The sequence below is a fragment of the Pantherophis guttatus genome, chromosome 1 (genome assembly GCF_059756535.1).
Source record: "Pantherophis guttatus breed Tessera chromosome 1, ASM5975653v1, whole genome shotgun sequence".
Classification (NCBI taxonomy): domain Eukaryota; kingdom Metazoa; phylum Chordata; class Lepidosauria; order Squamata; family Colubridae; genus Pantherophis; species Pantherophis guttatus.
In genome coordinates this window covers 184449069-184475628 of record NC_142063.1, presented here as the reverse complement: position 1 = coordinate 184475628, position 26560 = coordinate 184449069, and the positions used below count along the sequence as shown (strand labels likewise).

General features: G+C 41.6%; 1 protein-coding gene across 2 annotated transcripts; it reads right to left on the bottom strand.

Annotated features, from left to right (window-relative positions):
- Positions 1–125: 125 nt before the first annotated feature.
- On the bottom strand, positions 126–24212 carry COPS8 (COP9 signalosome subunit 8). Of its 2 annotated transcripts, XM_087885760.1 has the most exons (9): positions 23942–24182; positions 21486–21556; positions 18638–18712; positions 17947–17995; positions 14544–14676; positions 13223–13330; positions 10478–10540; positions 2140–2181; positions 126–1307 (listed from the first exon to the last, which is right to left on the bottom strand). In XM_087885760.1, the coding sequence occupies exons 1-9, from the start codon at positions 24155–24157 to the stop codon at positions 1228–1230; spliced, it is 837 nt and encodes a 278-aa protein (XP_087741886.1). In that variant the 5' UTR covers positions 24158–24182; the 3' UTR covers positions 126–1227. The 2 variants fall into 2 exon arrangements, with proteins under 2 accessions (XP_087741886.1, XP_087741889.1); XM_087885763.1 differs by lacking the exon at positions 18638–18712 and having other exon boundaries at positions 23942–24212.
- Between the last annotated feature and the right edge of the window lie 2348 nt (positions 24213–26560).

Here is a 26560-nt window from a genome sequence, read left to right as displayed (position 1 = left end):
TAATGTACATAGATTTCACACATGCAAACTTGCACACACAAACTCATAGTTAGTCTGATTGCTAAAGTAATGCTAAACCTAAATATATATCTTGAAGAAAAATTAACTTTAAAAATAGACCAGAATGATGTAAATATATTTTAATACCAAAACTAAGCTCTATTCTGAGGTTTTCAAATAAATAGCAAAATCAATGGTTACACCCCTTTAGATACTCTTAAGGTAACTGTGCAGAAACTAGGACCCTTTTGCACTCAAACACATCCAAAACAGTTAAGAACATACAGTAATAATGCACTAGGAGAGAAGTGTCACTACACAGGACAGACACCAGCAATTTCTGAACAGATCATTAAATGATGTCTAATAACAAGGGAGAGAAAAAAACCCCACAACTCTAGGAGCATGCCATATAAAAAATGACAAAGCAAAATGTGTCCTTTCTTCTCACATTAGCAAGACTCCAACACAGAAAAGTTCTACTGAAGTTCAAGAATCATTTCATCTACTGGCTTCAGCAACCAGATGTTGTTTCTTGTGAGCACAAAGAACATTCAGAAGGCAATCTAAATATTCTGGTTTAAACAGAAGCAAGTTATCAGTTTGAGAAATCAGCTGATGCTTTTTAAAGCCTCAAACCACAATGCTAACAGGACTGTTATACAACAACTATTAGCCATGCATATATTCTACCAAATACATATTTTGGTATCTCTCAGATTTAATGTGTGCTTATATTCAAGAACAGATCTTTTAACGTATATTAAAATAATAGCCTTCAAAATCTGCCATTAGATATTTCAATGTGTGACAAGCCAAAGCAGAAACTCATTGGAAATGTATAGCAATATATAATCAAACAAAGACACTGCAATGTTTTCTGATAGACTTAGTTTTAAGAGCATTGCTCGACTGCATTTTGATCTTCCCTGTCCTTTTCAATGTTTAGTTTTCAGCTGAATCATGGTAGTGGTTAACTTTTCCTCCAATTTATGATAGATTACAAATGGGGAAGAGCTACTTCTTCCGCAATGAGTTATTTAAGTCCACATACTCAGCCAATTAAATATGGGAATTAAATTGAAAGACTTGCTTCAATAAAATCAATATGGTAAAATGTAAAATTATGTTACACTGTAGTGCATACACTGAAAAACTGAACAGAATAAACAAAATGCAAATGAATCTCAAAGTATATAGCATGTCATGAATGAGTGATCAGAGTTTTCAATTTTCAAGGAAAGCTACATAGTCAGTTAATCGGGCCAATTGCTGTTCATTAGGAATTGGTGGAACTGGAGCAGGTTCTACAAAGAAAGCAGAAAACATGATGAGAACAGAAACTACATTATTTCCATCCTACAAAGATAACAAGCTGTACTTCTGGAGGCTGCAGGTGTATCCTTTGCCTCCTTCTGCTGTTTCTGAATGATCTGGATAGATCAAAATTTCGTTCATGGCCACAGTAAATGGATAATTAACAAATCCTTCAATGCCCTCACCCACATAATCATTAGAAAGTCTACAAATACTAAGAATTTAATGCTCACTCTTAGATATTTTATAACTTTTAATACAAGATCCTGAACAGCATCATGATGCCAATATTGGAATGTGAGCGGTATTGAAAAGAAAAACAGCCACTGGCTATGTGCTTTGTAGCACAAGGGAAATAATTACTTCAGCTTCAAAAGCTTCCACGTCTGCATAAAGAAAAACTGAGTAGGCTTCAAATATCTACATATAATCTTGTGCCATATTAATTTATTTAAACAGACACAAATACAATGCTAGAACATTTTAGGCAGCAAGGATATAAAATATTAATACATTTATTTATAAAATGTATACAGCCATCCTACGCACAAAATAATTCTAGGTAGTATACAGCAGGCAATAAACAGTATTCACAAACATTTTTTTTAAAAATAAGCATACTTGCCCTACAGTGCCCCAACATCTCATCAACTCCATGAGTTGCTGGACTGATTTGATTCTTAGCCCTGTGCTTGGGGGAAAAGCTAGGTCTTGATGACCTACTGTAAGTTTAAGATGATACAGGCTCTCTGGACTTCCAAACAGGGCAGGCTGCTCCAAAGGACTGGGGCAGCTATAGAGACAAACCTGATATATACATACCTGATAGTGGATGAAACCTATTAAATGTAGGCTCCTGAGGACCTGAAATATATAACAGCAAAACCCATTTATCAAACAAACACATTGTTAAGAGATTTTGGAAATTTATAATATAGAACCACCACCCCCAAAACCCAAGGCTCCTTTATTTTAAAAGAGAACATAAAAAGACAAAAAGAAATAGCAAATATAAGCATGATTAAAAAATTACCTTTTACCCAGGATTATAAAAAAGCTCACTTTTTTCTACTATCCAGTATTTTTCTAAACATCAAACATTTTCTGTCTCATGCAAGTCTATAAGGAATTTCCAATCAGTCATAAATATATTTTCTGTCAATTAATCCCAAAAGTTTTCAATTATACATTAGTCTTTAAAATCTAAATTAGTATATTAATTTGTATCCAATTTTTATTGCTTGTTTTTATGTCCATCATTCATAACAGAAAGTTTCTTCATGTTGTTCACAATTCCAGCAAAGATTCTAAATACTCCTATATATTCTAGACAATTTACCATATGTTTCAGAGTATAAGGTGCACTTCCCCCCCCAAAAGTCGGTGAAAAATTCGGTGCGTCTTATCCATCGAATGTTGCATCAGCTGGGGGTTTGCCATACTTGGGGGAGGGAGTTGGTGTGGCAACAGGCAGCTGATTGGCGGTATTCTGGGAGGCCGATCCAACTACCTATCGGCTGCGAAGGCTCCAGAGTTCCCTGGCTGAGGCAGCAGCACAGAGGCAGGATTCAGCCAGTTCAGCTGAACTGCTTGTTAAAGTTGTGTGCAGTTCAGAGAATCGGTTGATCCCACCAATGGCTGGCCTGGGCGTACTCTATGTCTGCCTGCCCTGTTCGTTGAGCAGTTCACAGAGGACGTCCTGCCACCGCCTGCCACACTGCCACAAGTGCACCCTTCCCGGCCTGCACAGACTGTGAGCCCAGAGACATGGAGAGAGAAGTATGGCTTGACTTCCAGCACCAGAAAGGGCGGGCAAGGGAAGCGGCCGGATTGCTGCCTTTCATTGGGGCATATGTGGCAAGATGGGGCTCCTCTTGCTGTCCATTTCCCCCCGATTGCTGGGCATGGCATGGCTTCCTGCCCTTCACTTACCACAGCCATCGATGCAATTTGGGGGTGGCAGACTGTGTTTTATTAGCACAGGCAGGCATGCTAGAGCCTGTCTGTTTGTCTTTGTAAAGATAACATTGCTAGAATTTTTTTTTCAGGAGCAAAAGAATCACCAATGTCAAATCAAAGATGAGGCTTTTGAGGGCAGAAGAGCTGCGGTGCAATGGAGAAATGGGCACTGGAGCAGCAAGCTTGAGGGAAGGAGACTGCTTTCTTCTCTTTTCCTGCTCCTCGTATTTCCCTCATAATGAGCTAGTGTGGCATGTACTGTATATGGTATATCTGTATCTTGTGTATGAATGTATGAACATGGTTTCAGCTACAATGCTCTGTATTGTTATAAAGGACACATTACTGACAGTTATTTCTTGCAGAAAAATACTACGGTACCTCCGGATGCTACATACCGGTACAAGGATATCAAAGCAGAAAAGACAAGCATATAAAAGTAGTGAAATATGCTGAGGGACATGGAAACAGAGCAGCGGAGAAACATTTTGGGCCACTTCCAACTGAAAAAATGGTAAGAGAGTAGAGGAAACAGGTGGATCATCTGTAAAAAGTAAAAGATAAAAGTAAGCACAACTTTCATGGGCTTGCTGCAAAGTGGCCAGTTAGAGGTGGACATGAAAGAATGGATCACACGTCACTGGAATAATGGCTTTGCAGGTAATATATGAAGCCAAATGCATTGCTGTAGAGAAAGGCATTCAGGATTTTACTGGATCACCATTGTGGTGCTTCAGATTTATGAGGCGATATGGCCTTGCTGTGCACACCAAAACTAGAATTTTGCAAAAAATGCCAAGAGTATGAATCTAAGATTCTACCTTTTCATACATTTGTAATAGACACTAGGAAGAAAAATAATTTTGAAATTGGCCAGATTGGAAATATGTATAAAGTCTTGATGTACCATCTAATAAGACTGTTGATCTGAAAGGTGCCATAAGCATAACCATGAAAATCTCAGAACATGAGAAAGCACATTACATGGTTGTGTTGTCCTGCTGTGCAGACGGCACCAAATTGCCACCAATGTTAATTTTCCAAAGGAAAACCTTTCCAAAAGAATTGATTCCAAAAGGAGTTGTTGTGCATGTTCATGAGAAAAGATGGACAAAAATGGAATGAGTGTACAGGTTGAAAAAGTGTGGTCCAAACGTCCTGGAGAGCTTCTGAAAAAAACTGCTTTATTAGTGCTTGACCAGTTTAGAGCACATATTAGCAAAACCACTAAGAAGAGATTTAAAAAAGTGAAGACCCATCTAGCTGTAATTCCTGGGGGTCTTACCAGCCAGTTTCAACCTCTTGATGTTTCCATCAACAAACCATTTGAAGTCTATATGCGAGAAGAGTGGAACAAATGGATGGCTGCTGGTAATCATGATCTGACACCTACTGGACGAATGAAGAGGCCCACTATCACTCAAGTTTGTGAATGGGTTAAAACATCATGGCACTCAGTGAAGGATGAAATCGTTACACGGTCATTCAAAAAATGTGGCATTAACAATGCCTTAGATGGAACTGAAGATGATATCATATATGAAGATAGGGAAGAAAGTGATATCAGTGATTTATGAGCAACTGAGCTTCCTAAATTCTGACACTAGTGATGATGAGTTCTTGGGGTTTCCAGAAAACTAGAAGAGTGCTTGACCCTTAAAGTCTCTCCTCATTTGTTAATGATAGTGATGATGGTTAATACTGCTGTTGACTTTACATGATTGAAATATTATTCTGCTATATTTTATTAAATATATTACTACATCATTTGGTTCAGAATACTTTTTTTCTTGTTTTCTTCCTATAAGAACCTAGGTGCATCTTATAGTCAGGTGCGTCTTATACTCTGAAAAATATGGTATCTATGGTGACAAAAAGCAATGTTATATTCTTTTATCAAAATGATCTTTAAGGTTAGAACACAATGTAAATTTTAATCCTTTCAACCATGTATGTTCCCACTGATCCATTTGTATATTGTAGCCAAAAATTTTAGCTCATTTTACCATGCATTTTTTTTCACTTGTTCTTTTGTCTCTTATTTCAACAAAAGAACTAAAATAAACAAAAGAGGAGACAGTGGGCAACGTTGTCATTGCTATTTCTAGATATGGTTTGGTTAAATCTCCATTAACAATTATTTGTGCTATTTGTGAAGTATAAATCAATTTCACCCATTTTTATAAAATTCTCTCCAAAATTTGTATCTTCCAGAGCTTTAAACAAGAGAATCCAGCTCAAACTATCAAAAGCCTTTTCTGCATCTAAAAAGTTCAATGCAGTTTGTTTTTCATTATATTGTTTCAAATATTCCAGAGTATCTAACACTGTCATTTAGCTGCTTTTAAAGTAAAAACCCACAAGAGAACATAGAATTATAGGCTGAAAGATAACCCGGAGATCTTTTAGTCTAATCCCTGGTCAAGGCAAAAGACCATATTCCCTCCTGGGCAATGGTTGTCCAATCTATTCTTGAAAAATCCCAATGATGAAACACCCACAACTCCAGGAGGCAAACTATTCCACTGAGTCATTTGAGCCTCATAACTGATTCATGAATAATTTTTTTCAGAATTATTTTCAGTTTTTCAACTAAAATTGTTGTAAACAATTATTAATCATTATTCAAGAATGATATTGGTCTCTAGTTTCTTGTGAAGTCAAATCTTGTCTCTCTTTAAGTATTAATATTATAGCAAGAGTCTTCCCAAGTATGTGGCATCTTTCCTCCTTATAAAATAGAATTCATTGTACTTTGAAGCGGTTGTAAGTGTTCAATCCTCAAAATACTCTAACAGAGATTCAATAACCCAACTAGTGAGGCACCTTTCCTAGTTTACTTTTTTTAATAGCTTCTGAAATTTCTCTTGTTACAAGCCCATTCATAATTCATTCTTCTGTAATGCTCAGTCATTTTGCTTTCTGAAATATATCTTTATTTTCTCCACTGAAATATCATAGAACAGTGTTGACGAACCTTTTTCTTGTGGCGTGCCGGAAGTGTTGTGTGCGTGCAATAGCTCGCATGCGTGCCAGCACCCATAATGCAATGCGAACCCTCCCACATGCGCATGCGCACATGACCCTGCGCATGCACCCCACATTGCGCATGCGCACCCTGCACATGCACTTTGCCCCCCCCCCGCCCCGTTTTGGGCCTGAAAAGTTGTTATTCTGAAGGCAGTCCACCCGAACAGACTTCTGGCATAGCCCCAGGCCTCTGGGGAGAGGGAGAAAGGAAAGCCCCGGTCTGCTGCTCCTGCCGCCGCCAGCCCCTTGCCCCCAGCAAGAGCAGTTTTGGTGCTGCCGCTTCTCCGGAAGCACCAGGAGCAACTGCCGGGGCAGAGAGGGCGGGGGCAGGCTGTGGTGGCAGGCTGTTCTCGCCAGGTAACAGACCGGCTGCTCCTGGAGCAGGCAGGCAGAAGGAGAAGCCACCAGCAGGGAGGCGAGCTGCCCCAGGAGGACTAGAGGAGAGCGCAGCTCCTCACTCATGGAGATCCACCAGCAGGGAAGTGGTCGCGGAAAGCATTAAGAAATGTGCGAGCCAGGAAGTGGTCATGCTCCCTGGCCAGAGGGTTGCACGTTCACTCCAGCAAAGGTTTGTGCAACCCTCTCCGGCCACGGAGCATGACCGCTTCCTGGCCAGCGCATCTCTTACCGTGCCCACTTCCCCACCGGTAGATCTCCATGAGTGAGAAGCTGCGCTCTCCTCCGGTCCTCCTGGGACAGCTCGCCTCTCTGCTGGCAGCTTCTCCTTCTCCTGGCTACTCCAGGAGCAGCCTGAGACTCTGCTTTCCTTGGCAAAGCAGCCAGAAATAGCAGCCAGGGCTGGGCTTTCAGCAGGGAAGCAACGCTGCCTCTGCCGTGAGGAACTTTGGAGAGGGAGGGGGGGGGCAGGCTGTGGGAGCAGCCTGTCTCTTAGCTGGCGAGAACGGCCACAGCCTGCCCCTGCCCTCTCTTTCCAAAGTTCCTCACGGCAGAGGTAGCGTTGCTTACCCGCTGAAAGCCCAGCCCTGGCTGCTGTTTCTGCCTCTTCTCCAACCACTCGGAGCCCTGCGTAATAGCGCTGCAGCTTGCTCGAGGTAGCTGCCATTTAGACTTCCCCCGCCCCCCTCTTCCTCCATCTTATCCTCGAGTTGGAGCCTCGCGGCGTGACTGAGGCTGAGGAGGGGTGGGATAGTAGCTGCATGGATCCCCCGGTGTCGCACGTGTCCCCTGCGCTGCATCCTGATGAAGCGCTTTGTCAAGGAAAGCAGAGTCTCAGGATGCTCCTGGAGCAGCCAGGAGAAGGAGCTGCTGCCAGTGGGGAGGTGAGCCACCCCAGGAGGACCGGAGGAGAGTGCAGCTTCTCACTCATGGAGATCTACTGGTGGGGAAGTAGGCGCAGTAAGAGGTGCGCTGGCCAGGAAGCGGTCATGCTCCTTGGCCGGAGAGGGTTGCACAAACCTCTGCTGGAGTGAACGTGCAACCCTCTCCTGCCAGGGAGCATGACCACTTCCTGGCTCGCACATTTCTTACCGCTTTCCACGACCACTTCCCCACTGGTGGATTTCCATGAGTGGGGAGCTGCGCTCTCCTCCAGTCCTCCTGGGACAACTCACCTCCCCGCTGGTGGCTTCTCCTTCTCCTGCTCCAGGAGCAGGCTGTCTGTTACCCAGCGAGAACGGCCTGCCACCACAGCCTGCCCCTGTCCTCTCTGCCCCGGCAGTTGCTCCTGGTGCTGCTGGAGAAGCGGCAGCACGAGAACCGCTCTTGCTGGGGGGAAGGGGGTGGTGGCGGCAGGAGCAGCAGGCCAGGGCTTTCCTCGCTCCCTCCAGAGGCCTGGGCTATGCCAAAAGTTTGCTCGGGCGGGGAGACAGGGAAGACCCGGACCACCTATCCTTGCCACTACCACCCCCTTGCCCTTGGCAGCAGTGGTTCTCACACAGCCGCTTCCCTGGCAGTGCCAGGAGCAGCTGGCAGGGGAGAGGAGATGGCGGCAGGCTGCGGCAGCAGACAGTTCAAGCCGGCTAAGAGGCAACGTTCCTCCTCCTGCCAAGCCTCGAGCTCAGCTCCGGGCAGCATCCAGCCAGCCATACCTGGCCTCCCCCTTCGGCAGCCCACGTGGATCCCAGGCAACGCAACTTCGGGGCCTTTCCTCATGGTGGCGATGACGAGGCAGGCAGGCAGCTGGGTGCATGGGAGTGACTGGTGGCAGCACTCCTGGCTGGGAAAGGGAAGAGTCCTGGGGCAATGACATCATGGCCGGTGTGCACGCGCACTAAGATGTTAAGGCCAGCTGATCGGCGCATGCGCATGCACACCAGTAACCAGCAGACTAGCTGGCTGGTGCGCATACGTGCCCTGGAAACCTGGAAGAATGGACGACGCCATGCGTGCCAGGCGACATGGCTCTGTGTGCCACCTCCGGCACACGTGCCATAGGTTCGCCAACACAGTCATAGTACATATGTTCTACACAAATTAGAATATTGGCAAAATATTTGTATATAGCCACATTATCCATTAATACAGTGTCTCCACCTTGTAATTTTAGCATCATTTTTTTTAAGTGATAAGCCAGTAACTTCCCTTGGTTTATTCACAAATTCAAAATTTCTTTCTTTCATATAGCTGCATTTTATTTCCATTGTGAAGAGCCGCGGTGGTTCAGTGGTTAGAATGCAGTACTGCAGGCTACTTCTGCTGACTGCTTGCAATTTGGCAGTTCAAATCTCACCGGGCTCAAGGTTGACTCAGTCTTCCATCCTTCTGAGGTTGGTAAAATGAGGACCCAGATTGTTGGGGGCAATATGCTGACTCTGTAAACCGCTTAGAGAGGGCTGCAAAGCATTGTGAAGTCTAAATGCTATTTCTATTTCTCTTATTGCTAACATGGATACTTGTTGCTTATAAGATCTTAATTTGTTCAGAAATACTTATATATCCTGTGGATTTCTTTAAATCTTTTCTTTTTTATCTCATCCAAAATATTTTGTATTTTCTCTGAAAAAGTATTTGGTAAGAACTAATATCTCTACCTTGGAAATTTTAGTAGCCAAATATCTTGAAATTCAAATCACGTCTATTCTTGAAAAGGATATGTACTTTCTTGAATTGACATTCTTCTGTCTTCATATATCAACCAACCCTAAATTGTCCATCAAACCAACTAAGACTTGTGGTAATTTGCCTTGAGTAATTGTAATATTTTTCTCAGAAGTCCTATCCAATTGGGGGCAGACTACTCCACTCCAATCCCCCATCAAACACCAAATTTCATAAGAAGAATCTACTAGTCTCTCATTTGTAAAAAGTCACTTAACTCCTCTCCTAAGTTCTTAAGCAAACTCTACAACCATGGGATAAAAGAAAAAATAGTCTTGGGCTATTAACTATTAACTATTAACAGAAAGCAAACTAGAAATAATAAACTAGAAATAATAAACTTACAAATTATGAAAATGTGCAAGTTGAATCTGCTGTATGTTCCAGTCTATGCTGGTAGCAGTATTTTTAAATTTATTTATAAACTCTCTGTAGGTGCAATGAGTTTGTAAAGGTAATACAATAAAAATACTAATATTTTACTCCTAATAAAATAAAAAAGATTTTGCTAGAAGCAAATACAATTCAAGTTAATAAAATACAGAATGATTGCTGTAGCAGACATAGCCCAGAGTCATCTCAGATAGTTTGAGGAACAATTTTCAGCAAAGAAGTAAACCACATTACAAGCCTTTATTATCAATATAGAATATAAATTTAAACTAGCAAAAATGATTTAATTTGACAACTTAAATGGTATTCAAAATTGTAACCAATTTAACTGTAACTACATTTCACTCAATTCAGGCATGTCAGTTAAGGTCATTGAAAAATATGCTCAACTGAGTCTTTATTGCCAAAAACCAGACAGAAAAAGCAAGCTGAGGCACTTCCTGTTTATTTCTATTTAAGCTTTACTTAAAATATCCATTTAATTAAAACATCCTGCACCCATTCAAATAGATCACTAGTTCATTTATTTGACATACCTTACGAGTATCCCCCCCCCACTATTTTAAACATTTGAAAGAAATGTTGGCATGTAAATACTAATTACATTTTCAGTTGTGTGCAGCAAAGGCAAGCAAGCAATGTTCAGTTATCCTGAAGTCTCACCTCCCTTCCCTTTCCCTCCCCCTTCCACAAATCCTCGTGGAACTAGACCTCCACCTACCTGGCTTTTTAGGCATAACCATTCGAGTTGACAAATCTGCTTGCCATCCTTGGTCAAGAACTCCTAAAATTATAATATAGGTCATTAGGTATAATTAGTTTCATACACATGTTTCAATATGGAAAACACTGGATGGGATTAATTTCCTGATTTGTTTTTATTTCTTGTTTTTTATTCCTTGCTATATTTCCATTTCCTATAAAGTGAACTATTGTTAGTTTTCCTTTTATTCAGCCGGTTATCCTTTAAAAGTAATACAGTAAGTGAACTAAGCGCAAATTTTAGAAAACATACTTTTGCTTTTAAAATTATTTCATACCGGGCACAGAAACCAGTTTTGTAGTCTTTATCAAAGGAATGAAACATTCTAATAAAATATTTCTACACTGCCACATAAATTGATAATCTTCAAAAAAAATCAGCAAAGCAAAATTGTAAGCAATTCTAAAAATGTGCATAGTTTTAGAAAAGCCATGATTCATTTTTATTTACAAAATATACCATGTTTTCCCGAAAATAAGACATGTCCTGAAAATAAGTCCAAGCCTGATTTTTGAGGTGGGCGTAATACGCCCTCCCCCGAAAATAAACCCTAGTGAAGGGGTGGGCATGGGCAGCACAGGAGGCAGCCCTTTCCTTTCCTAGTCACGTTATGGAAGCTCAGCACCTTAATTGCCGCCCGCAGTTCAGCTGTGGAGGCCTCCCAGTGCAATGCTCTGCCACGGCTTCGGAGCAAACCTCCGCCTTCCCTGCGCAGGATTGCAAGGCTGAAGGCTTAAGAGGGAGCATTTTTGGGATGTGTGTCTGTGCAGAGCTCCCCAGGGATAGAACAATCGGCAGGGAAAGTGGGGGGGGGTGTTCCTGCTGATTGGAGCAAGACAATGCCTCCAGCCTTCCAATCCTGTGTAGGAAAGGCTGAGGTTTGCTCCAAAGCTGTGGCAGAGCATTGCACTGGGAGGCCTCCGCAGAGAGACAAAATGAGAGGCAGCTCCCGGCCCGTGCTGGCTCAGCTGATGGAGGCTCCCTCATGGGGTGCGATCGAACTTCCAACCCCAACGGACCTGGTGGGTGCAACCCAGAAAGGGGAAGAAGCTGATGGGGAAGTTCTGGGAGTTGAAAAAATCCACAAGTCATTAAATGGTCAAGCGGCTGCCCATGCTGCTGCTGGCCTCTTTGCTCTCCTGACAGCGCTGTGGGACTGCTCCTGCCTGGCGGCCTTGAATCATCCCAGATTGAAAACCTCCAAAAAAAGTTCTGACTGCCAACCAGCCTGCCAGGGCCCCTTTGGGAGCGGCTGCCTATGTCGCCTTGCCCGCCGCCACCTTTGGGCTGATGAGTGCCAACCTGTATGCCTACAGGCCTTCCATTGCTGCTTCTGGGATCGCTTCTTTCCCTTCTTCTCCCTGCCCCTCTCGGTCTTTTTCCTTTCCATTGCTGCTTCTGGGGAGCAGACAGCATGATGGAGAGAGCGGGGCCAGCGGTAGCACTTTAAAAAAGTAAGATCTCCCCGAAAATAAGCCCAAGTGGTTATTTTGAAGCCCAAGAGAAAATAAGACCCCGTTTTATTTTCGGGGAAACACGGTAGTTGTAAGAACTTAAAGTCTTGTAACACAATTCTAATAAAATCCTTGTTTAGCGACTGCCTCAGATACTGTTCACTTTTGAAAAAGTAACATGGGAAGAACAATCATCCCATGTATGACCATCACAGATCTATAAAGCAAAGGAAAGCTGAAAATCATAAGCAGTTTCACTTAGTAACTGTTTCACTTAACAACCTTAACTTAGCTGGCCTCAACTGTGGTTGCTAAACAAGATTGTATTGATTAAAAACTTAACTCTCAATTTCAAAGATACATAACAGATGATGCATAATAATATTAAGGTATAGGCATGACTATTACTGTATTTTTCGGCGTATAAGACGCACCGGAGTATAAGACGCACCTTAGCTTTTGGGGAGGGTAATAAGAAAGAAGCTGATTGGTGGGTGGATCGACCTTCCGGAATACCCCCAATCAGCTGTTCTTAGAGATGAATTTTAGCAACAGGTTCATTGGTTGTGAGCTCTGAGCCTTGCTTTTTTTTCTGCCTCTGAAAGCCTCCAAAACAGAGCTTTAGAAAAAAAAGGCCTTTTTTCTGAAGCTTCTTTCAGAGGCTTTTATTCTGAAGGACTATTTGTACTCTGTTCAATCTCCTTTCTTTGGTATTGGTATATAGATTAACCTCTTCCGATCTGTTGGTTATTGTGTCATTCTCCAGATTTGTTAGCATAGTTAGAACCTTTACTGATTCTTCTTTTGTTGCTTGCCATATTATTTTAGATAAAAGCCTTTCAGAGGCTTTTTTTCTGAAGCTCTGTTTGGAAGCTTTTTTTCTGAAGCTTCTTTCAGAGGCTTCTTTTAGCCTCTGAAATCTCCGTTTGTGAGGCTGGGCAGGGCTACATTTGGAGTATAAGACGCACCCAGATTTTCACCCTCTTTTTTGGGGGGGGAAGGTGCACTTTATACTCCGAAAAATACAGTATTTGACAAGGGATTTTTCAATCTTGGCTGCAAGATGATTAAAGATGTCATAAACTGTGGAAGAAAGTTATGATAAAATAAAATCAGCTTCCCCACCCCCCACCAAATCATAAGAGCAGCACTTAGAGAACTGGGCGTCTATCAAATGTCTAAATATATTCATACAACCTCAAAGTTGAGTATATGCAACATTTATTTACAACTCAGGTATTTTCAGTACCTTTTACTGCTTCTTCTACAGGAAGTCCAACAAAGGCTGCAAAGTCATCCGCGCTTATGGAAGGATATGCCCGAGAGACTAGTCCAAATGCTCGCCGCCTTGTTGCATCTATTAGAGAGGTAGTTAATGCAAAGCTAGCCTACCAAGGATAGGAAAACACCTTGTGTTCTTAAATAAGTTTCTCTTGAGGAAAAATCGGAAATGTGCATTTATATGGGAGATTATTGGTTAGATGTCTGATTCCTTTATATACAAATGAAGTATCCTATCAAAATACATGAAAAATGTGTTTTACTTCAACATTTGCTTTTGATGAACTATAATCAAAAACTTAAAGCATTAAATACTGAATTCCAATTTATAAAGAATATCAACCTTAACCAAACCTCACATTATTTATGTCATATATTATCTCAAATTAAGTAGCAGTGGCAGCAATCACAGCTGAAAATGATAACATTTCTCCTGCGAACTGGTATCAGGGTTTTGGAAATGGAAGAGCCTGTCAAGATATATTATCAATGAAGGTGAAAATCTGTTAAGCACTGCTCCAAAATGAATAATGATATCATGGTATTCATGGCAGACAAGTTTCTGTTGGCTTGTTGAAAACAGATAAAGTATAGCTCAAATGTAAATTCTCTAACTGATGATCTAATGCTGCATACATATCCTTTGGCAAAGTAGAAGTTGAAGTTTTTGCACAAACCTCAGCTTGCATTAACCAATATATTGTTATATCTGAGCGGAAATTCTCTTTAAAGGTAGTTAGTTCTTGGCAGAGCAGAAGGCATGAATAAAAAGTAATTCAGAAACAATACTTGTTCTTGATGCAACTTTGGGTATACTTTTTCCACATTTCATTCCTCACTCCTTAATCTGACAATAACCATCTTCCCAGGAAATCTTCCAACTCAACGCTACCAATGTAATAACTTTGGAGGAAAACCTATTATTACTATTTTTTTTAAATTAAACTTAAATACTGCCCACCTCACCAAAGGCAACTCTATTACAATATACATCTACCTAGAAGTATATACTGAAACCATAACCTACAGTAGCTATTAGCAGATTACCCCTTCTTAAACTGTGCGTGCAACTCTTCTTTCTTCACTCCACTCCACCCCACACCTTTCCTCTCCTTTCTATAACCCATTTCCTACATCAACCAGCCTTTTTTCATTAGCTGGTGTGACTAATTTCTGAAGGCAAAGCCCTTAAAAGGTAATAGGGAAGGAAGCATGGGGCCACCCAAGCCATTGTTTTAATTTCCTTTCATGGTTAATAATATGCACAATTTTAACTAAGAAATTTATACCTTTAAGTGCTTCCATAATTGGCTGAATAGATTCAGACCACTGATAGGCATCAATCGTTGTATATATTCCAGGGAAATCTCTTTGCCAGATTCGCTGTCCTACTGCCCAAATTGCACCAAGTTCAAGATTTGCCTGCAAAGAAAGAATTGAGAATAAAGCTGTAGCTGTTTGACAAAACAAAACAAATATGCTTTTAGTTATACAGAATATTTTAGCACCTCCTCTCTAGGCCTGCTGCCACCTGGGCCTGGTGGCTCAGCAGACTAAAAGCATTGTGATTAACACCAGCTGTCTGCAATTACTGTAAATTCGAATCTCACCAGGCTCAAGGTTGACTCAGCCTTCCATCCTTTCTAAGGTAGGTAAAATGAGGACCCAGTTTGTGGGGGTAATAAGCTGACTTTGTATAAATATACAAAAGTATGAAGGCTATTGCTTAACGCATTGTAAGCCGCTCTGAGTCTCCGGAGAAGGGCGGCATATAAATCAAATTTTAAAAAAAATATTTATGAAGCAAGCACCCAGTACTTCAACAGGCAGGATGTTCTACAACCATAATTTGAGAAAGGTGTTTAAGGCCTATTAATTTAGAGAAAAGATAAGAAACCTGATATATTTCATTATTCTGAACTACAATTCCCATCAATATTGGCATGCCCAACTGTTATACATAACAAATATTATATTGTATTATTTTGCACATACCTAGTATAGTCCTTAGCATCTTATAATAATATTGTAATAAAGTTGAGAAAGCAATGTTTAATAACTAACATGGAAGTTCAGGATTCACAAGTGAGGCAATCATACTGCCCCAAGATTAAGTTCTACTAACCACAACTGGCACAACCTGTTGAATGGAGATATCAACAAATCTTGTTTTTTAAATTAAGAATCACCTCTGCTATGTCATTCATTACATTCATTGCCACATTCTGCAGCTATTCCCTCTTTATCCTCATCAAGATAATTGGCAGGATATCCTAAGATTATAGTGCAGCTGTCTAAATCTAAAAAAATGGGTAACTAAAAATAACGAACAATTAAGTAAAGAAAAAACAAAGAGTAAGATATATTAAAAACTAACTTGAGCTGCTGAAGTGGGCTAAACCTGCTACTGGCTTTGCTACCACATTTTTTAAAAATCCCTTTACTTTTATCTGGCAGGAAAGCTGCCAGTAATTTTTCTTATTAGCTGACGTTTGGGCTACAGAGAATTTTATTTTGCAATTGGTTTAGTGAAATATCAAGAAAAAGCAACACAATGTTGTGCCACTGCAATTATTATTCATTGGTATGACCCATGACAAGAATAGATCCTGACATACATGCTAGTATATGAAGGGCTTTGTTTTAACTGCCCTTTGTTTTAAAGTACTTTGATCTGATTTTCATGGCAACTTTGATCTTATTATAGTGCAAAAAAACCTGCACAATGTGCACATTCTGCAACATTCTGATTGCTATTGTCCACTAAATCATTTCTAAACCTCATCATTATTAAATAGGAATAGCACTTAGACTTATATACCGCTTCATAGTGCTTTTTACAGCCCTCTCTAAGCGGTTCTGGGTCCTCATTTTACCCACCTCGGAAGGATAAAAGGCTGAGTCAACCTTGAGCCGGTGAGATTTGAACAGCTAGCAGTCAGCTGAAGTAGCCTGCAGTACTGCACTCTAACCACTGCATCAACTCTTATTAATGTTAAACATATAGGCTGCCTGACTCTGGACAATAAGTCTTGACAGTTTCAAATAAAATGTTAAAAACAAGAAAAAATACAATAGATAAAAATGAAGAATAAGGAAAATTATTTTTAAAAACCCAGATGGATATAAAAAGGAATAAACCCACACCACCCAAAGGGGCTTCACTCACCCTCACCAAAGACCTGGGCTAAGAGCTAGGTTTTCAAATCCCTTCCAAACAACAGCCAAGTCAGAGCTTTACAGATTTCAGGAGGAATCTCATTTCAGAGGGCAGGCAACGCTACAGAGAAGGCATATTTCTGGGGTCCTGATAGATGGCATTGTTTAATTGATCAAATGGGCCAGCAGATACTGTGGGATCCTAGTCCCTCAAGTAACCAGGCTCCATGCCACGTCAGGCTTTATAGGTAATGGCCAAAACTTCAAATTGTATCTGGAAGCAAACTATGAACCAGTCAGCTTGCAAAAGAGGAGGTACATGGTTACGTGTTACCAAAGTATGCCCATTACTGCCTGTGCCACTACATTCTGGATCAGCTGAAGCTTCTGGGTGGTCTTCAAGGACAGCTCCACAAAGCACAGTAGTTAAGCCATGAGATGACCACAGCATGAATGACCTCCCATCTAGGAAACAGCACAACTGGTGCGCCTGTGCAAAAGCCTTCTTGGCCATAGCTGACACTTCCTGGACTGTGCATCTAGGAAGACTCAGGTTGCACAAAACCCTCAAGTCAGTAAATGCAACTCCATCAAAGGTCAGAGATGGAATATTCCCAGATCTTAGCATGCCAAACATCCACAGCTACTTGGTCTTGGTAGTATTGAGTTAGAGACAGTTGCTTCCCATTCAAACTCGCATAGCCTCCAGGCCCTTGCCCCATCCACAGTCAAAATATATAGTTGAATATCATCAGTATGCTGAACCCTAAATCAGCAGATGACCTCACTCAGTTGTTTCATGTAGATGTTGAAAAGGAAGGGAGAGAACAGAATCCTGCAGCACCCCATAAAGGAGGATTTGGGGAGCAATAGCTTTCCCCCAGCAACATCGATTAGAACCAGCCTTGAGGAAAAGAAGGCAACCACTGTAACACTGTGCTCTGACCCACAGAATTGGCTTAAGACGGTACCTTGATTGATAGTATCAAAAGACAGAGATTAAGGAACACAAAGATGGATGACCACCTCCATCCCAATTCTATCACATATGCAACTGAAACTGTTTCAGCACTGGCCTGAAAACAGACTGGAATACATCTAGAACAGTGTTTCTCAACCTTGGCAACACTAAGATTTCAACTTCCAGAACTGAATGCTCGCTGGGAAAATTCTGGGAGTTGGAAGTTCTCGCATCTTAAATTTGGCAAGCTTGAGACACACTAGTCTAGATAATTCACTTCTTCCATGATTCTTCTCAGCTGCAGACCCACCATCTTCTCAACAACCTTCCCCTCCATTTTTATAAAGTAAGCTCAGTATTCAGACTACTAACACAGCTGTACTGAGACCTACAATTCAAAAACATATTATAAACATTTGAATAAAAATGCAAAAACAATAATGTTCCCAAATATTAAGATCAGGAGGAGCTTTGTATTCAGCATACATTTTTAAATAATAAAAATGTAGTTTGGGGAAACATGGTTCTGAGAATATTGTTTTTTTGTTTTGATAGTACTGAAAAATACTTACAGACTTAGTAGCAGTAGGAATTCTCTTCCAGAGATAACGGGCATTATTCCTAATAAAAATAAGCCAGTAATAAGGACATTATTAAATGAAATCTATTTAATAATGTATATTTACCATAAGTTTTCAGCTACATCCTTCTGAGAACACATCAATATACACTGTACATACATTTCAAAAGCAAAAGAATACAGATTTCATACTGTTTGTTTGTACCTATCATGTAGAACATAGGGCGGGAAGGGATTTTGGAAGTCTTCAACTCTCTGCCAAATGCTAGAATCTTCAGGCCATCCCAGTCAAAACACTGTTCACTCTTAAAAATCTCCAGCAATGAAGCACCCAGTACTTCAACAGGCAGGATGTTCTACAACCATAATTTATAACTTTTGTTTTTCTATTAACCCTAGAGTTTCAGCTAAATATTTCCATTCTACAACACAAAAGTTTAGGCATTTATCTTGTGCATTACATTCTTATTATGAATTGGTTTGATGTGCATGTCCAAAATATATTGTATTCTGTCTTATATGTGGTATTGTAATACTGTCATCTAAAAACTCCAAAACAGCAAAAAAAAAAAAAAAAAAAGTGCTTCCCTAATAGTTGCCAAGAATAACTGATTTGAGTTAATCAATTATTTACTTGTAAATTTGTAGTAATATGTTATTCAAGTAAAGGGAAAGATACTCGCCTTACAGAAATATATTCCAATCTATGAAGTACCGTATTTTTCGGGCTATAAGACACACTGGACTGTAAGATGCACCTAGATTTACAGGAGGAAAACAAGAAAAAAAAAATAGCTATTGGCTTCTGTGTGTTGCTCCCTGGCCCCCAGAAGCACTCTGCAGTGCTCTGCATGTCCCGTTTTCACCAAAAAACGCACCAGTTTTTGGCTTGCAGAGTGCTTCTGGGGGCCAGGGAGGGTGAAAACAGGATGGCTAAAGGGTTCAGGAGCCCAAAAACATGCCCGTTTTTGGCGAAAGCAGGACATGCGGAGCACTGCAGAGTGCTACTGGGCAAAAACGCAACGTGCGGAGGGTTGGGGAGGCCAAAAACAGGCCCGTATTCGGTCTATAAGATGCACTGAAATTTTCACCCACTTTTGGGGGTGGGGGTGGGGTTGAGTGTGTCTTATACTCTGAAAAATATGGTAATTTGCTTATTTAATTGTGATGCTTCTGACATGAATAAACAAAACAAGTAATTTGCTTTTCAACAAAGTAGACCATAACCTACTTCTTGGTAAGATGAGAGAAAAGTGGGATAGATAGCATCACCACCAGATGGATTTGTAACTGACTGACAAACCGTACCCAACGAGTAGTCCTTAATGGGTCTACGTCTACATGGAGGGAAATAAGCAGCGGGGTACCATAAGGTTCCGTTTTAGACCGAGTATTCTTCAATATCTTCATAAATGACTTAGATGAGGGAATAGAAGGGGAACTTACCAAATTTGCGATGATACTAAACTGGCAGGAATAGCTAACACCCTAGAATGGGTGTTGGCAATCCGCGGCTCCGGAGCCACATGATGCTCTTTCAGCCCTCTGCTGTGGCTCCCAACACTGCTGCTGTTGCCGCCTCCATGGCCTCCCCCTGCTCTCGTGCCTTGCGCATCACATTGAAATTTAATGCACTTCAGAATAGGGGAGATGGGGTCCATTTTGACATGGAGCCACAATGCGACCCTGCCCCACTCGCCCCTGGCAACAGCAGGGTCGTCCTTGGCTCGCTCTTGCCTCCCAGATGTCAGTTGTTTTTCCTGTAGAGCTGGCAGGCCAACGGTGTTGTGATGCCCCGCCTCCCTGCCAGCCAGCTGGTCTTCAGCTCGCCGCTGACGAGATGATCGTCGGCATGCTGCTCGTAGGCTGGTCGGCCAGCGGACAACAGATTCCCATCACCCAACACCAGTTTAGGGGGTTCCTTCTCTCCCTCTCTGGATATTGCAAAGCTATGCGGGGTTTAACAGAGGCTTGGGTCATGTCAGTGTTGGGTTGGAGCACGTTGCACATCTCCAGAACCAACAAAGACCAGAAGTAGTTGCCTGCCGTTTCCAGCTATAGTCTGCCCGGGAGAAGAGAGAAAGAGAGAGGGGGGGGAGGGAGGGAGGGAGGGGGAGAGAGAGAGAGAGAGAGAAGGAGAGGGAGAGAGAGAGAGAGAGACAGGGAGAGAGGGAGGGGTGAACAACACACCCGAGGCCAGGTATGGCAAGAGGTGGCTGGGAGAGGAGGGGTGAGGTGGGGCTGGGCGTGGCAAATAATTTAACAACCAGTTCTCTGCCTTAATGACTGGCTGGGTAGGCGTGGCTGGGGGGGTGTCATGTGACTGGGTGGGAGTGAGTGATGTTGAGTTGGCTACGCCCACCCAGTCACACCGGTTGTTAACTTATTGGCTCCCGGTGTTTTCTTTTCTGTGGGAAACGGGTCCAAATGACTTTGAGTGTTTAAGGTTGCAGGCCCCTGCTCTAGAAGATAGTGTCAAGATCCAGATGGAACTTGACAGACTTGAACACTGGGCCCTATCTAACAAAATGAAATTCAATGTAGAGAAAAGTAAAGTCTTATACTTAGGCAAGAAAAACCAAAAGTACACATATAGATTGGGTGAAACCAGGCTTAATAGCAGTAACTGTGAGAGGGATTTTGGTCTTAGTGGACAACCAGCTAAATATGAGCCAGCAGTGTGCAGTGGCAGCCAAAAAAGCCAATGCAATCCTAAACTGCATTAATAGAGGGATACAATCAAGATCAAGTGAGTTACTAATACCACTCTATAAAGTCTTAATAAGACCACATATAGAATACTGCATTCAATTTTGGTCACCACACTATAAAAAAGATGTTGAGACTCCAGAAAAAGTGCAGAGAAGAGCAACCAGGATGATTAGGGGATTGGAGACTAAAACATATGAAGAATGGTTACAGGAACTGGGCATGGCTAGTCTACTGAAGAGAAGGACCAGGGGAGATATGATAGCAGTGTTCCAATATTTGAGGGGCTACCACAGAGAGGAAGGGGTCAAGCTATTTTCCAAGGCACCTGAAGGCCAGACAAGGAATAATGAATGGAAACTGACCAAGGAGAGATTCAACCTAGAAATAAGGAGAAATTTTCTAATCAACCAATGGAACAGCTTGCCTTTGGAAGTTGTAGAAGCTTCATCACTGAATGCTTTCAAGAAGAGATTGGACTACCATTTGTCAGAAATGGTGTAGGGTCTCCTGCTTGGGGGGGGGTTGGACTAGATGACCTATAACATCCCTTCCAACTCTGTTAATCTAATCTAAACCTAAAAACATTATGAGCAAATTCAAAATCCTACTTAACTAGCAAAGGTTCGGTTTACTAAAAATCAATAAAAGTACAGCATACTTCACCTATAGCTACATCATATGCGTTTGCTTTTACAACTTGTTGATTTGGAATGTCAATTAATGTAAATTCATCTAATTCTAAAAACATTATCTGAATTGTGTCAATAATCTTACACATGTCTAATAGGTCCAGAGCTATTATTTAAACGTATTACTTACATATCATTATGCAGAAGATACAAAGCCAGGAGTTGAGCATAAACAGGTGATGTTGTTATTCCTCCAGGGGCCTTAAAAAATAAAAATAAAAAATTAGATTGTGTCCTACACAAAGCAGTACATAGCTGAGGATAAAGAACACTGATAAAAGCCAATTCCTTCCCTCTGAAAAGAAGACCTGGGCAGTCAGGTGCTTTCCACAAACTGCACGATACAGCCCATCCTCACCTCTGTGCAGTTGAACACATTTCAATATCTTAAATCTCTGGTCAAAATACATCACTAAATAAGTTTTTATTTCATTCAGATATGACATTACTTTATCCTACTCTCAAACTCAGTTTGGAGGACAATCAATTTGCTTTAGGACCTACCCGGGCCTTTCACAAGCATTTATAATTGTCCAATTATTCTAGGTAACAAAGCTTGATAAAGAAAATTAAAAGAACATTAATGAGGGAATGTTGAAATACAGACTTCAATTTGGCAAAGGAGAATAAGGCATGTACATTTATGAGAAAGTGGTTATTCACCACATTATTTGCCTCAGCTAATGAAAGGTAAAGATTTCAAGGAGCTAATAAAATACAGGAAGTCCTTGAGTTACAACCACAATTGAGCCGAAATTTATGTTGCTAAGTGAAACATTTGTTAAGTGAGTTTGCCACATTTTATGACTTTAAGTGAAACATTGCATTTGTTAGTAACATGATTGTTAAATGAATATGGATTCCCCATTTGCTTCTCAGAAGGCTGCAAAAGCTGATCACATGATCCCAGGACACAGCAGCCATTATAAATATGAACCAGTTGCCAAGCATCTGAATTTTGATATGACCACAAAGATGCTGCAACAGTATTAAGTGTAAAAAACAGTCATCAATCACTTTTTTCATAGCCATTGTAACTTTGAACGGTCACTAAATGAACTGTTGTAAGTCGAGGACTATCTGTAGTCTTAAAATTACTGGGGCAATAAGAGATAGATTACAATTATCACCACTGAACAATTATAATACAAATAGTACTGTTTAGAGTCCCTATTTCATACAAAATTCCAATAGAATTAAGCTGACCTGTTTTGACCAGGCCTAGTATTTAAACCAAAATTTGTAGAGCTATTTTGGTTGTAGTAACTATGTAGTTACTATTTGTATTATTTATAACAATTAAATTTGTCTTTTTTAATGCAGTTCATACAGATTGACCACATTTTACAATAGCAATTGGGACCAGGATTACCAGATTTAATATATGACATCATGTGACCACATCACTTAGTGAAGGCAATTCTGGTTGCTATTATAACTCCAGGACTGTGTGGGTTATTAAGCAGGAAGAGGCAGAAGTCCCAGGTGTGCGTGCGTGCGCGTGTGAGCGCACGTGCACATGCAGGTATGAAGGGCCTGGGGTTAGTGGTGGGAAATGTGAACCATCCAGCCAGATGGAAGTGCAAATAGACCAGCAGGAGCCTTGGACAAGCAGGGGAGTGGTATGGATGGCAGTTGCTATGAAGGTGAGCTGCCATGGAGAATGAGGTCCTGGGATCCAAACTCTGTAGCAGGGCTCCTTGGGAGCAGGGGTGGGTTCTACTTACCTTTACTACCAGTTTGCAATGGGGCTGCGTGCGCCGTTCTATACAACCGGTCTGAACCGGGGGCAACCCACCACTGCTTGGGAGAAAGAGTGGCAGAAGTGATTTACAGGATTTGTAACTTTCCCTGGAAGCTTCCCCAATGACTTTACTTATGGGAAGCTGGCAAAGAAATTTGCAAATGGTAATATGATCGAAGGGACACTATGACAGCCACAACTTTGGAGACTAAGTTCCTTGTTTTAATTTTAAACAAATGGTTATAACTCAAGGATTACCCACACATATGTATTATAAAGTCCACTGTGTTTAATGACGGAAGAAACAGGCTGCATTTAACTGGCAAGTCTAATTTCTGTAACTAATTTTAATGTGGATATTATGTAAGATGTATGCCACCTGATTTTCAACAACTCTGGGAAGCTCACAACTACTGAGAAATTGGAATAATATCAATAGAACATAAAGATAAAATGCAAAGGATTGTATGGTATCCTGAGTCTGTAATGCTTCTGAAAAATCTATTGCTCTCTCCAAATTTAGCAAATTCCCAAGGCTCTCTAAGTGTGAAATCACAATTACAAAACTTTTCTCTTCGACATTTTCAACGTCCCAGAGCGTTTTCCGTTTACTATATTGCAGCCAAGACATCAACTAACCCAACCAACTCAGACCAGACTTGTCTCCTCTCCAGCCAGCATTCGCTACGTCCATGATATCGCGTTGAAGTGGTTGAGACAAGAGGGGTGGCGGGAAGAGCACGTGCCTGGTACATCGCGTGCCAGCCCATTCGCGCGGCCCAGCTTTCCTGCTCCCCCTCCCTCGCGCCGCGTTTCCATAGTCGCCACCCCCCCCCCTTTACCTCCAACTCCTGAGTCTCACACTGCTCCAGCAGCTTTCGGTAACTGAAGGCGCCGCTCGTCGCCGTCATCACCGCCACTGGCATCTTTGCGCCTCGCGCCCTCTTCGAAACAACTCTTGGCAGACACTGCCCAAACAAGCGGGGAAATGGAAACTTCCTGGAGGCGGGCAAGCACTCGCCCATCCTATTTCCACTTCCGGCCCCGAAAATAAACATCAGGGGCGTCTTCGCCGGATTGTGCGCTTGGTGGGCGTGTGGAAGCTGCGTTTGTGAAAACAAATAGATATACACAGAGATGGAAGTTAGAGTGATACATTGACTGAACTTCCGGTTTCAGTGGATTCTTCCCCACCCCTTTGATTAGGAAAATGAGAAAGCGTCTTGATGAGCATTTCATCAAATTTCCGCGGACAACTATCCTGACGGTGATTATGCATATGCTTCTCTTGCAAAATATTAACATACAAAGCTATCCCTAGATATATAGGCGAGAGAGTCCGTGTTCTTTTATTCAATTTTTCAGAACGGAAATATTTCCAAATTGCCTCGGGAAGCGTGTGGCTGACCGAAGTTGCAGTCCTGATATTGACTGTTGCTAATAATGATGACAAAATATAATTGCAATATAAAATAGGGCAGAATGGTGTCGCAAAAAATAAAGCCGTTATCAGTATTTTAAAATATTCTGCTTTGTGCCGTCCTAGGCGATGAGTGCACCGGTGCCTGATTTTAATACACATTTCTGCCCCAAGGATTGAAAGACCTGTTGATAATACTCCTTAGTTGCTCAGATTACGGTCCTAATCATTTAGTACTTCAGGCTAAAGTAAAATTGAAAACTGTTTATTTAATCACTGGTTTATGGCCTACATTTTACTCAGAACTTCCTAATTAATAGCTCATTCATTCCATGAGCCAGTCATTCCAGATATATGTCAATATAAAAAACTTCAAAATCTTATTTCTTTAACCCAAAGGTAGCCCAAACCACCACACAGGATTGTTGTGGGAAAATAAGGAGGCAGGAGTACTAGCAGGGGTGAAATTAAATTTTTTTGCTATCGGTTCTGTGGGTGTGGTTTAATTAGTGGGCGGGGCTTGGTGGTAAAGTGACTGGGTGGGCGTGGCCAAGTCAATGTCACTTCTTTGTCCTTTTTTAACCTACAAAACACAACACAACACAACTGGCTCACCCACAATGTAAAAGCAGCTGTGCTAGACTCAAAATGGCCCCGCAACAAGCAGGAACCTCACACAGCCACAAAAAGCCCAAAAAAACAACTTTCACACTTTACACACATACAACACAACACAACACAACTGGCTCACTCACAACGTAAAAGCAGCTGTGCTAGACCCAGAATGGCTCCTGCAACAAGCAGGAACCTCACACAGCCACAAAAAGCCCAAAAACCAACTTTCACACTTTACACACACAAAATTCCACATACAGCTTTGTGAGATTTTGTGTGTTTGTGTAGTTAGAGTGAAACACTACAGAAACACACTAAATTTCAGAAAGCTGCACAAATATTATTTTATTTTATTTTATTTTTATTTTTATATAAAAGCAGCTAAATTTAAAACTTCCTAAACTTTAAATGGCTAGGTCTAAAAAAAAAGAACAACTAAAAAAACCCCCAATTAACTATTTTTTTTAAAGCTCCCAAAGGGGGAAAAAACTTACCCAATAGAACAGGGGTCTCCAACCTTGGCAACTTTAAGACTTGTGGACTTCAACTCCCAGAATTCCTCAGCCAGCTTTGCTGGGAGTTGAAGTCCACAAGTCTAGGCAGGAAGGCAGGTAGAAAGAGCTGCTCACCGATGAGCTTGATTGCAGGCAGGGAGATTCAGTTGCTTGCTGATGCATGGATTGCGATCTGATCATCATGCGATCAGCAGCTAAGGGAAGCAAGCTGGAGGCTGGGAGAGGAGGGGGGAGAAAAAAAGAAACTTTTTTTCTTTTACATGGCTCTGGCGATCCAAGCTGAGTTGCCTGATTAGCAAGCAACTCAGCTGGGATGTCAGAGCTTGGCTGGTCAGAGCCATTTAAAAAGAAAAAAAGGCTCTGATGATCGCAGGGCTCAGCTGGGCATGGGGGGCAGGGGCAGGGATTTTTGCTACCGGTTCTCCGAACTGCCCGCCACCATCGCTACCTACTCGCCCGAGCCGGTCCAAACCAGGAGCATTTCACCCCTGAGTACTAGGTATGCTAACTACTTTGAGTTCTATATTTAAAAGATGGGATAAAATAATTAGATATATAATATCAAGATCTAAAAATTGAAATGGACAAATTGTGGCATAACTGACCATGCTGGTCCCAGTGCTTATAGACACACTGGATGCCATACCGTCTTGCGAGCTTGAGCCTGTTGAACTTAACAATGTGGACAAGGTCTTTTTAGCTGCTAATTTGACCACTTGTATATTAGGTCTATGCCAGTGGTGAAATCTAAAATTTGTTACTACCGGTTCTGTGGGCATGGCTTGGTGGGGGGGAGTAATGTGACTGGGTGGGCGTGGCCAATTTTTTTTTTTACTTTTAAAACCATTTTTTCTACAACCTCTTCAGTGAAGAGGTTGTAAAAAAATACTTTCAAAAGGCTCTGACGATCC

What these genes read in the sequence shown, in the direction of transcription:
- COPS8 (XM_087885760.1), bottom strand. Translation starts at nt 24,157, where the DNA reads ATGTTTATTTTCGGGGCCGGAAGTGGAAATAGGATGGGCGAGTGCTTG. An exon ending in AATTATGGAAGCACTTAAAG is followed by an intron (nt 13,331 to 14,543) that starts GTATAAATTTCT and finishes CCTCTCTAATAG; the next exon opens with ATGCAACAAGGCGGCGAGCA. An exon ending in TGTAGAAGAAGCAGTAAAAG is followed by an intron (nt 10,541 to 13,222) that starts GTACTGAAAATA and finishes TTATAATTTTAG; the next exon opens with GAGTTCTTGACCAAGGATGG.